The 12574-nt window shown below is 45.5% G+C and overlaps 1 protein-coding gene across 9 annotated transcripts in view; it reads left to right on the top strand.

The window, feature by feature from the left end:
* The window catches only part of PHACTR1 (phosphatase and actin regulator 1), a 316524-nt gene that overhangs the window by 41325 nt on the left and 262625 nt on the right, over positions 1 to 12574 (top strand). For 2 of the 9 annotated variants that reach the window (XM_064597165.1, XM_064597164.1), the window contains exon 1: positions 11509 to 12015. The exons of 6 other annotated variants lie outside the window; for them this stretch is intronic. In XM_064597165.1, coding sequence (XP_064453235.1) covers positions 11766 to 12015 — 250 coding nt within the window. In that variant the 5' untranslated portion in view covers positions 11509 to 11765. Of the gene's footprint in view, positions 1 to 11505; positions 12016 to 12574 lie in introns of those variants that run through there. One more of the 9 variants, XM_054505730.2, reaches the window with a different exon arrangement.

Below are 12574 nucleotides of genomic sequence, written 5' to 3'. Positions count from 1 at the left end.
ATGAAGAATGCACAAGGCTTGGTCACTGTGTACACAAGATAGTGACAGATTGATGAGGCGAGAGGATCCAAGTCCAAGCAGCAGGGAGGAATGAGCGACCTGGGAAGGAGCAACAGTCTACACAAGGAAATGAAGAGAAAGCTTTGGGCACAGACTGTCGGATTTCAAAATATGACACTACACATTCCAAATCGATTTGATTCATGCCCTTCCCCCAGCACCACCACCTGCAATAGCTCAGGTAAACATAATCAAGTCTTTCTCAAGGTTTCTCTCTAATGTTCTGAAATTCAGTTTCTTAATTCGACTCCACCTCTTAAGAAAAATGTGGCAGCCTGACGCAGGAAGTCGAATACACAGTGTGCCCTCACTGTAGGGGAAGTGTTCTCTTGTTTCTGGTCTGCTCTTTTCCTTCTCACTTTGGTTTGAAAGCTTTGTGTTTCCTGATCCTCCAGATCAGGCTTGAGACATAGGTAAATCAAAATGTCCAGGAAGAATTCCTCTAGTTCATAAGACTACCATCACCGGAGGTCTTGGTCCAGCTGACACGGACAGGTGATTAGGCTGCATAGTAGCCTCAGTCTGGATTTGCCGATCGGGATTCCATTGACTCCTTCATTCCTTCCTCCAACGGATAGCAATCTAAAGAGTTCTGGGCAGTCTCTTCGTGTTATTAAACTTATCCTTGTATTTATAATGAACACCCCAAACTATGTCTTTGCATGGAATGGACTCTTTCCTTCCTGGGTTACCGATCTTGTCCCTCTTTTATTTTTATTTATTTGAGAGAGAGAGAAAGCATGAGGGAGAGGGAGGAGTCCAGGGAGAAGGAGAAGCTGACTCCCCACTGAGCAGGGAGCCCGAGGCCGGGCTTGATCCCAGGACTCCCGGATTATGACCTGAGCCGAAGGCAGACGCTTAACCACTGAGCCACCCAGGTGCCCCTCTTGTCCCTCTTTTATAGTTTTGAGCTAAGGTCATGTTAGCGAACACAGCAGCACCTTGCTCATCTCTTTTAGCAAACAGCACAGTGTCTCAGGTTAAGGCAAAAATGCCTGTTATGTTAGTTCTGCCCTCCAGTTGCTTTCTTGACTTGGCAAAACGCCAGCATGCACTACAAAGCATTTTAAACATTTCTGCTCACTCTCGTCCTCAGTTGTAAATATTTATTCATAGCAAAATAGCTCAGTTCTCTTTTTATTCCACTATTACATGTGGACATATCTGTATCTCCCATTATTTACATGTTTAACAAAACACAAGGAAAAATGCAAGCAGAAAGCTTTACATCACAGTCCTGTGATTTACTGCGGCTTCTATATCGCCCATATTTCAAAGCCCAGTGACAGAAACAAAGCCTGTCCCTGTTTCAAAGTATACCGAGAATTGACATGATGTCAGTCGTTGGTAAATCATGTGCGACTGTCAAAAACTCAGCTTAGTCTTGCCAATGCCTGCCTTGGGGGTTCACTCTACATGAATATAATGATGGGTAATAGTTCCCAAACTGTGTATAAAGTGTTCTGAACAACTCACAGTTGACTTAATATGCACCATTTAAGAAAAATGAGTGGATCCTCATATACAGACATTCCCCGTGGGGGCTCATGGACATATTAGCCTGAAAGCTTTACGAGTAATGCTTGTAATTCATACACACTAATGTCTTCAGCATGTCTGAGAACTTGTAACTTTGGAACGTCAGGTTTAGGCTGCGGAGCAGTGTCTGCATCTTTCTCTTGCAAGCAAAACAGGAATGTTTTATTTTTTTTTTTTAAGATTTTATTTATTTGACAGAGAGACACAGCGAGAGAGGGAACACAAGCAGGGGGAGTAGGGGAGGGAGAAGCAGGCTTCCCGCTGAGCAGGGAGCCCGATGCAGGACTCGATCCCAGGACCCCGGGATCATGACCTGAGCCGAAGGCAGATGCTTAACGACTGAGCTACCCAGGCGCCCTGGAATGTTTTATTTTTAACGTAAAGTTGAGATTAGGATTTAGAAGCATGGAAGGCTTCTTCACCTTCAGGAAATTGACAGATCTGGGGGACGCTCACCTGGGCAGGCATGGTTATTTTCTTGAAAGCAGAGGATCCTAGGGCACCTGGGTGGCTCAGTAGGTTAATAGTCAGACTCCTGATTTTGACTCAGGTCATGATATCAGGGTTGTGAGATCAAACCCGTGTGGGGCTCTCTGTTCAGCATGGAGTCTGCTTGAGATTCTTTCTCTCCCTCTGCACCCCCTACCCTGGCTCGCGAGTGTGCACACACACTCAATAAATAAATAAATAAACAAATAAAAAAATCTTTTAAAAAAGAAGAAGAAATCAGGGGATCTTAACCTGGGCTCCAGGTTTCCCCTGCCATATTGCCAATTTTGGAAAAGGAAGAGAATCTGGAAAAGGGACTTCACTAAGTTAAAAGTTTTGGCCAGATTTACTTTAAATAGTTTCTATTCATTATGTTTGGTATTATAGAAAAATATGTTGATTTGGTGTTTATACACCATACAGTGGAGAGCGAGTGTGTCTGAATGGTGAATGGCTCACATTCCTTGCAGATCTGGGCTCTGCCTTGTTCACAAGATACAGCTTTGTGCAAATTCTCTCATCTCCCTGGATCCTTCATTGTCAGATGGTGGTTGGGACACCTCACATCTTGGAACTGTTGTGAGGATTACCTGAGAATTTTTCAATTAAAAATAGAAAACATCTATAACATATACAGTATGATGTAACATTTAATTTTCATATACAATATCTAATGTATTTGTTATTGCATAAATATATTTTATAAATAAGTGTGTAAATAAAAACCCAGCAGAGTTTCACAAGCACCCTGGAAGCTGACCAAGGGATGTGTCTCTCCCTACCTCCCCCCTAAGTGGACTTTTTCCCTGCAGACTCATCATTGTGACCCTGAATGGGTTTTTAGAGCATATCTTTATCCCTATATACAAGTGTATCTACTCTTCTATTCTTAAATTCCAATAGCACATTCTATGAGATCTCTCTTTAGACTCTTCTTAGCTTTTTCATGTACCATTCCCGTCCTGTAAATAACATTCCTTTTCCATGTTACATGGCTACAAACTCTTGTTATAATAATTTGTGTGGAAATAATAGGTATCACAGAGGAAAAGCTCTACTGACATATAATGTATAAAAATAAATAAAATTCCTCTTCAGCAAGACTTCTCTAATGTAAACACACTCTCTCTCTCTCTCTCTCTCTCTCTCTTTTGGAAACTCACCAGATCACAGGACCCTGGCGTGTTGGGAAGGGAACAACTTGGCTTGTTAGAAGCAGATATATCCCTTTGATCATTCACTTCACAAGTCTTAGAGCATATTGTAATGTTTCCCTCAGTGAATTAGACCATCTTACTTTCCGTGGAAGAAATAATTTGCATGTCATACATTTATACACCTGCAGTACTCAAGAACTCCCCATTGCTGGCTACTCACAGCTACTCACAATTACGTTTCTTGTATAACTAAAGTTCTCACACTTGGGGAAAAAAGGGGGGAGGGAGGGTCAATTTGCATTTCTTGCCTATGTCACATTATCCTATTACCTTGTTCCCGCACCTGCTCTGTACAAACACAATTGTGATTCGGTCCTAATGACCAATTATCATTAGCTGATCCTGAGCTTTTGTCTAACAGCCCCGAGGGGCTCACCACTCTGTAGATATAATCCCAGCCCTAAAAGGATAACAGCAGTGAGGTATCAACCGCAGTCTGTTTCAAGACTTAAGTGGCAGGAATCTGCCGATATAGATGATGGGTAAGGACCCGTGCATCCTATTTTTACCCCTGTTCTCTTCACCCTCAGTAGCTATGCTCTACATGCCAGGCAAGGTTTTTGTGTCCCATGCCTGTATCCTGATGACCCTTCTTGGTTGTGTTTCATGATGCCCTATGTTTCTGTCCCAAAATAGTGCGGAGGGTCCTCTGAAGGAAAACCACCTAACAGCTCTCTGCGTGTCAGTGGGACAGTTGGAGAAGGAAAAGTATGCTTTGCAGTTTAACATATTTTGGCTCAGATTTCTAACTGGCAAAATGCTAATTGTGTAACCTGGGGAATTTATTTAATCGTATCCAACTTCTGTTTCCTGAAGCGTAAAATGGAAATCATAGTTCCGTTTTATGGTGTTGATGTGATAACTAAATAAAGGGAGAGGTAATATACAAATACGTACACAAATACATCTCTCACCCGCATTTGCCACTGTATTAATCTTGATAGGCTAGATTAACCTTCAGTGAAATCAACACCGAAATTCCCAGTAGTTTAGAACAGCACAAGTTCACTTCCGGTACTACATGGCAATTGTGGGTTGGTAGGTAGGTTCAGCTCACTTCAGAACACAAAAGAAAAGAGCAGCTGCTGTCTCAAACTTCAGCTCATTGCTCGTAGGTTAGAACTGGCCACTTGGTTCCATCCGTTACCCTCAAGGAGATTAGATGTATGAATTGCAATCCTATCACGTATCTGAAGATAGCGAATCAGAAATATCTGGAGAATAATACCAATGCTCACAATAGATGTCTTAACAAAAATGAGTCCATTCTCTGTATGTGAATTTTCTTATTAACGAGACATTGTGGAAATCCTTCCAAGCAGATTTGTTAAGATAGAACTCATTTAGTGGCATCATGCTTTAAACATACTGTAATTTATGCAGCCATTTCTTGATCGGTGGACTTCTTCACTTTATTGTAATAGAAACACACTTAATGGCATCTCTGTGTTCAGGGGCTTTTATTCTATAAGATAAATATCCAGAAGTGTCTAAATCGCCAAAATCAACCTGTTTCTAAAAAGAAACTTAAGGCTATGTTTACATGGCTATAAATCTCATTTAATATGGGATTTATGATTTGGAGCAAAATGTAAAGATATGGACTACTTTGGAACAACAGACTTCTCACTTACTAATCTTTAACAATTCTCAGGGTGCCTGGGTGGCTCAGTAGGTTACGTGTCTGACTTCGGCTCAGGTCATGATCTCAGGGTCCTGGGACGGAACCCTGGGTCAGGCTCCTGGCTCAGTGCGGGCGTCTGTTTCTCCCGCTGCCCCTCCCCTACCCCACCCCCACTTATGCGTTCTCTCTCTCTCTCACAAATAAATAAAATATTAAAAAAACAAAACCTAATCTTGAACAATTCTCAACCTCTACTTATTCTATCCTGTCTTCCCCTGGACATAAGTAGAAATACCTGATCCCAAATTTTAAAACGTAGACTGAGAGTCTTCCTTCGGTATCAGCAATATAGACTGTAAAGATGCTTGACATAATAAGACTTTGCAGAAAACGTCCTACCAGACTGAACTTTCCATCTCAGCCACAAAGATTAGATGCACTCTGACTTCATGTCAAAGATCCTCTTCTTTGGACTTGAGAACTAGACCATTCCAGTCCTCCTCCCATCCACGGCAATGCAGAAAGAGAAAGAAACATTGCCAGATAACACTGCAATCAAGCTATAGTAGTTGTCCTTCAAATCACCTCTTTCACCACCTGTTTGGTCTAAATGCTTCCAATCTTCCCTTCCCATCGGGTTGCTATCTGCTAAGTGTTTGTAGAACAATTTGCACAGAACAACCCCTTAGTAAGCATAATCACCACAAGCCTAGAAGGAAAATTGCTCTCTATTCAGTTTTAGGGAAAAAAAAAAAAAAAGCAAAGCCTTAGCTAAAACAAAACAAAACAAAAATCCCACAAACACACACACACGCACACACACAAACTCACACCATTGAGATGTCTCAACTATATTTTTAAGAACTCAAGTTCTAAAAACAGACATATGAAGTTGGCTCTTCAAAGAAAGCAACTGTCCACGGACTTCTCTCTGGCTCTCATACCAAAAACCTGCCAGGTTCGATTAAGAAATAATAAGGGAAAAGCTAAATCCAGAAGAATGTTTGCTGTAGTCTCCAAAACACATTCTTAAGAAGAACATTGTGGGAGAAACCCTTCTTTTAGGAGAATAAAAATTTGCCAGTCATGCAGCTGCTTTCTAACATTTATCTACAGGAGTGACATTCAAAATATTTAGTAACTGGACTTGTAAGAGTCAGAAAGGATGCTCCACCTACTAGAACAGATGCCAGGCATCAAGGATGCCAACAGCCAAACCCGTGCTCAGGGCTGAGTATGAGTCTCCTCACACGTCCCTGTGTTTCCCCGAGGAATTTTCACTGGCCTCCTGCAGCCAGCTCTGCTCATGTCTCCTTGCTCAGCATACAAATGCATTCTACTAAATATAAAAAAGCCTGGAAGCTGTATCCCCTTCTCGATGAAAGTCTCCTTCCATTCCAGCATCTGTAAAAACAGGAGCAGAAACCACACACACACACACACGAGTGGCAAGAGTGGTGCACAATTCTGTGTTGTAAACCATTTGGAAGTCATTTTTAACCCTGTTCTTAAATATGTATTTTGTAGATTAGCTTACAGTTCTGGTTTTAACATAGTACACATTTAGATCAAACTTAGAAAAAAAATAGATGTTTTTTCTTAAATTAGAAATCTAACACATTGCTAATATTTAGGGAGTGGATTAATTTTCTAGTCTGCTGTCACCCATTACCACAAAGTTAATGGCTTAAAACAACAGATTCTTATCCTCCCGCAGATCTGGAGAGCACAAGTCCAAATTTAAGGTGTGGGATGGGGCCATGACCCCCTGAGAAGCTCTTGGGGAGATTCCAGTCCTCACCTTCTTCCAGCTTCTGGTGACTGTGGCATTCCTTGTGGACTACCCCACTCCAGGCTTTGCCTCTGTTTTTACATTGCCTTTTCCTCTCCTGCCTGTGTTGACCTGTCACTTGTGTGTGTCTCCTCGGTTTCACGAGGACACTTGGCATTGGATTCACGGCCCGCCCAGATAATCCAGGATGATCTCCTCATTACAAGATCCTTAACTTCAGGGGCGCCTGGGTGGCTCAGTCGGTTAAGCGTCAGACTTTATATTTCAGCTCAGGTCGTGATCTCAGGGTTGTGAGATCGAGCCCTGTGTTGGGCTCCACGCTGAGCTTGGAGCTGCTTAAGATTCCCTCTCTCCCTATCTCTGCCAACCGCCCCCCCCCCCCCTCCAGCATGCACGCTCGCTCTCTCTAAAAAAAAAAAGAAAGAAAAACAAGATCTTTAACTTCATTACGTCTACAAAGAACCTTTCTCCAAATAAAGATATATTCATGTGTTTCATGTCAACATGGATATACCTTTTGGTGGGACACCACTCAGCCCATTACGGGGATGACAGGAGCAAGAAAGGAGACAGACAAGGGTTGCCTGGCTTATTGGTAGAGCATATGACTTTCATTCTTGGAGCTGTAAGTTCTCACCCCATGTGGGGTATAGAGATTACTTAAAAATAAAATACTTAAAAAAAAAGAAAGGAGACAGAAGCAGGAAAAAAAATGTAATGGATAGCTTGAGTGTAAATTGAAGAGAAAAATGGTGAGGAAGAAAAAAAAATGTTGATCTTTTTATACATCTAATACGTGTAGTGATATTTACTTAAGCACACCTCTCTTTGAATGGTTCCACTGCTTTGCCTTGTGTTGACATTCATATTTTGTATTTCTAGTCTATCTTTTTCGTAAGAGTTAAAGCACTTTATGAGCATTTCCAAATTTCTACCCTTTGATTGTGACTTCCCTTAAGCCTAATAACTGTTGAGCATTAAAAGTAGGGTGGGCAGAGACAAGCAGAAAGCAGAACAAAATCTGAGTTCCAAGTTGATCATACACGGTTTCTCCCATTTGGCCTTGGGGAATTTTAAGGGCTATAGTTGCCTTCACATCATCATCATCATGGTGGTATCTTCTGGAAAGCCCAATTTTCCCACACTGCCTTGCTGGGCGTAACCCTCCTGCCCGGCTAAAGATCATTCTAGAGCCTCACCCATCTATCACATCACCATGAACTCCTTTTAGCCTATGACCTTGCATGTTCTCCACATGGCCACCACCTGTGCCCCCACCCCTCTACCCCCAACTGCCTCAGGCTGACTTGCCCAGGGACCTCTTGATTCACCAGCTTCATCTCTTCCACATTAATCACTGCAGAATCCCCTTTACACATGGCTCCCTCTCAGATATTAAATGCCTATTTCTCCCTGGCTGCTCCTAGCTATAAATTTGCACATGTTTCAGCTGGGTGGGTTCTGTTACTCTTTTTTTTTTTAAGATTTTATTTATTTATTTATTTATTTATTTATTTATTTATTTATTTACTTACTTACTTACTTACTTACTTACTTACTTATAGAAAGAGAGCAGGGGGAGGAGCAGAGGGAGAGAGAGAGTCTCAAGCAGACTCCCCCCCGAGCGCAGAGCCAATGAGGCGGGGCTTAATCTCACGACCCTGAGATCTTGACCTAAGCTGAAACCAAGAGTCAGACGCTTAACTGACTGAGCCACCCAGGTGCCCCGATTCTGTTATTCTTATATGTCCTTTCCTTGAATGCATCCTCTCTCCTATTGAATTTTAAGCTCTGTGGGATCAGGGGTCCTATCTGCTATTTACTTTGGAAGCAGACTGTTTATTCCACTGGTAGGCAATACTATTACTGGGCTGATGACTTGGGGATGCTTCTCAAACCTTAATGTGCCTCCCAATCACCTGCAAGTCTTGCCAAAAGGCAGGTTCTGGAGTAGAGCTTGAGATGCTGCATTTCTCCGAAGCTCCCAGGTGACCAGGATCAGCTGGTCTATGAATTTGTACTTTGAGTAGTAGGTCTTAGGGCCCCAAACAAGTTTCAAGAAGGTGATCTACAAGTTCAGTGTATCCTAAAGAAGGAATGGGAACAAGATTGCCATGCAGCTAAGTGACACTGAGAGTGACCCCAGGGGAGTCTTTCCCACTTGGATCGTGTGGGTAAAAATGCCATGCAAGCTCCATGAGGCCCAGTGTTGAGAACCTCTGTTTTAGGTGGCAGGATGTTCTGCACTGTCCTTCCCTTCACTGTTTCCCTCCTTTCAAATTAAGAAATCCCACCAAAAAAAGCTTCTCTTTTTTTTTCAAGAATGCTCTCTGATGACCAGTTTCTTTCATTATCCACGCAGGGCGAGGATTATCCATAGCAGCAATAGAGCTGAGTCATCATTGCAAGGATCATAATGATCAGGTGTGTCTTCTGGGATGACACACACCCAGCTTCCGTTTAAGGTATCTCTTGGCATTGGGAGCTGTAGGGATATTATAGTCATGGGTATCAGAGGAAGACTTTGGCTGAGGTAGCATTCAAGGTAGAGAAGAGGGTCAAGAAAAAATGCCAGACACGTGTGTATACATCTGCCCTGCTACCTGCTGAGGGTTAGAGGAAAGGCGGTGCTGGGAGCCATAAGACACAGACATCCTCCTTCCAAATTGCTGCCGGCACAAAGGTATATCCCATCCTAGTCCTTTCTCCCCCCACCTTCTGTTGTGGCAATAAGAGACAGTGCTTCTCAGCTTCCCAGTTCAGCCTAAGACACTAAGATCCCTACATCTTCTAAGACCAGCATGGTCTAATAGAACTTTCAGTGATGATGGAAATGTTTCACCACCTTCCCTCTCTAATACAGTAGCGACCAGGTACATGTGACTGTCGGGCACGTGACCTGTGGCTGGTACAAGTGAGGGACTGAAATTTAATTTTATTTAATTTTAATCAATTTAAGTATAAATAGCCACAGGTGGCCAGTTAGAAGCTGCAGACTCAGGAAAAGCAGTTTAAGAAGATGGATCACCAACCAAGGAAATAGCACTCAGAGGTCTACCTTAGTCTTTTTAATTTGAATAAAGAGCCCCCATAACTGCAGGGCATCGCCTTTAATATTTGAGTCTAAGCTGGTGGTTGTGTCCATGTTCTCTGTGCTATGCCACTTGACCATTTAAAATAGAGACTCCCGGAGCCTGGAGGTCTGGTTTAGTATTCAGTGAGTGCATGAGAGATTGCAGGGGGCTTAGTTGTTTTAATAGGACCGTATGGGGTTTATGTGGGTCTCCTGTTCTGACCTGTGAGGAACGCAGTAAGGGGGGAAAGGCATTCAATTTTAAAAAGTCATTTAAGAAGAGACGTGTGTTTTCTTTTTTAAAAAAAGATTTTATTTATTTATTTGAGAGAGAGAGCAAGAGAGAGTGAGCATGAGTGGGGGGCAGAGGCAGAGGGAGAGGGAGAAGCAAACTTCCCGCTGAGCAGGGAGTCCGATGCGGGGCTCTGAGATCACAACCTGAGCCAAAGGGAGACACTTAACCGACTGAGCCACCCAGGAGCCCCAAGATGTGTGTTTTGTTTTCTCAGGAGGTAGTTAAGAAGTGATACAGTTTGGGGGAGGGATCTGAGGATTTGAAAAATAACAAATGTTTGCATATAACATGATGCAGTATATTCCGTCATATACTCCACCAGCATAACAAATGGGGCCTCTGCCATCTCTCAGATAAGGCTTAGAATTAGCGAGTGACATGAATCGGACATGAGAAGATACAGTGAGATTTGCCTGCAGCTGGTTTGGCTGGTAATCTAGGTGAGAAGGGAGGGGTCCCTGAAGGCCCCAGTGGACACTGGGAGAGACTGGAGTAATTAAAGAGCGCACAACTCCCAACATGTGAATTCCAGTCTCTGTCATCTACCTCTAGAGTAGGGTATGACACTGGACACCTGACGTCCCTGGCCCTACACTTACTTACTAAACCAGAATCCCAGTGCTTAGGGCCCCCAGATCTCTATTTTTTAAATAAGCACCCACGGTGGTTGTGATTTGAGGCTTCTCCAAGCCTTAGTTCTCTGAAAGGTGATGTAGGATTCCCAATATCTGAGTCGGGATTACTGTAATAGACAGAGTGTGATTTATTTTTTTAAAGTGCACAACAAAAAAGACTCAACTTGTAGCTGGTATTACCATTGAGCCATGGGTCTGCCTTACTTAGGGCACTGTTCTGTCTTTGGAAATCTCCATCGATGTCATTCGCCTGGCTGGGCCTTAGTTACCGTGCTAAGACAGCTGGGGAACCTTCAGCCAAATTAGCTGGGATCCCGGAGTTGCAAGTTGTTGTTTCTGAGGCTTGCTAAAAGCAGCCTCTCCTGGTCCTTGTTACTCTAAGTTTTAACGATACTGGTAGGAGGCCCCCTTCAGGTTGGGGAATTTTTATGGAGGGCCAAAAGATCAGTTAGGTCCTAACAGGTTGCCGGCTCCGGTGAAAAGTCAAGCAAGGGCTGTGGGCTGGACCCACCGGGGAATGGTAATTAGTTCTGGCCCACCAGAGAGGCGCTTGCACCCCGAGGGTTCGAGCGCGGCTGCCTTCGGTGTGGCACATCTTGCTTTCATTTGGCAGCGCGAGGCTTGAAGAAAAGGGGGAGGAGGAGGCTGGCGTTCTGCCCTGGAGCTCGAGAGCGAGCGAAGGTAGCCGCCAAACCCAGCAGGCGCAAATCGCCGGTGCTGCGATGTACGGAGGGTGGGGCTGCCGGGGGAGGCAGTGCCCGTGAGGCCGCGCGAGGGGTGGGCGCGCCGCGTCCCAGGTGGGACGGAGGAGGGCCTCCCGGAAGCCCTCCTCGGGCCGCGGGGTTCGGATTGGCTCGCGCGGCGAGGTCGGCGAGGTCAAGACCCTTTCGGCGCCTTCCCCTGACCCGCCCCGCGGCGGTCGCGATGCCGTAGAGACGCGGCTGCGGGGCCGGGCGGGGGCATGCTGGCCGGGGCGGCGGGGCGCGGGTGGCAGCGCGCGGGGCCCCGAGCGGCGCCCGGCCCGGGGCGCCCGGGGGCCGGATGGCGGAGCCCACGCGCGCCGCGGAGCTGGGGAGGTTTGCGCTCCGCTTGCCGCGCTGCAGGGAGGGCGCGGTGCCAGCGGCGAGCGCCCAGAGACCCCAAAAGAAAGCTTTTTATTTGCTGAAGATGAAGCCCCTGAAGGAGCCCGCCCCCAACAACAACAACGTGTCCTTTGTGATCCATTGTCAACTGGGCAAGGAGATCAAACACATTTGCAGCAACTGCAGTCGGGGGGAGGACGCCCGGGACGGTGAGTGCCGGGGCCCGTCGGGGCGGCGGCGCGCGCGGGAGGCGGGGAGGTGGCGCGGCTGGTCTCCAGTTTCGGGGCGCCGCCGGCGTCTCCGCCTGGAGAACTGCGGGGACATCGACTGCCCGGCACTTTGCCGAGTGCTGCCCCGAACCAAACCCGGACCGCATCCGAGCATATACCATTGGTGTATTTGCTCCCTCAAATGAGGGGTTTCAAACAGTTAAACGGACAGTTCTGGGATTTTCTCCTGGGAAGGTGGGGTTTGGGGGAGGGGGGTTGTCGGGGATCGCAGTATTAGCTTTAAAAAGGTGGTTACACCTGCTTTTCCTAGCTTTCTGGTCTTCTTAGCTATCCTCCCGCCCACCCTTGCGTTATGATGGGCTTTGCTGGGCTGCGTGACAGATGTGGGGTGCGGGTGGGTTCACTTTGGAGAGGCGGTTTGCCCTCGGTCACAGCGCCCAGCGCCCTGGAGACTTGTGGAGTTCCTGAGTGATTTCTGTTTAGAGTAAAACATGGCTGTGATTTTTGGAGCGCAGCTGCTGGCCCCTCTTGGAACGAT

This window comes from Mirounga angustirostris, unplaced genomic scaffold, assembly GCF_029215605.1.
Source record: "Mirounga angustirostris isolate CCGP_5_RB_7025 unplaced genomic scaffold, mMirAng1.0.hap1 SCAF_8, whole genome shotgun sequence".
In the NCBI taxonomy this organism is placed as follows: Eukaryota; Metazoa; Chordata; class Mammalia; order Carnivora; family Phocidae; genus Mirounga; species Mirounga angustirostris.
This window is presented reverse-complemented; position numbering and strand designations above follow the sequence as displayed.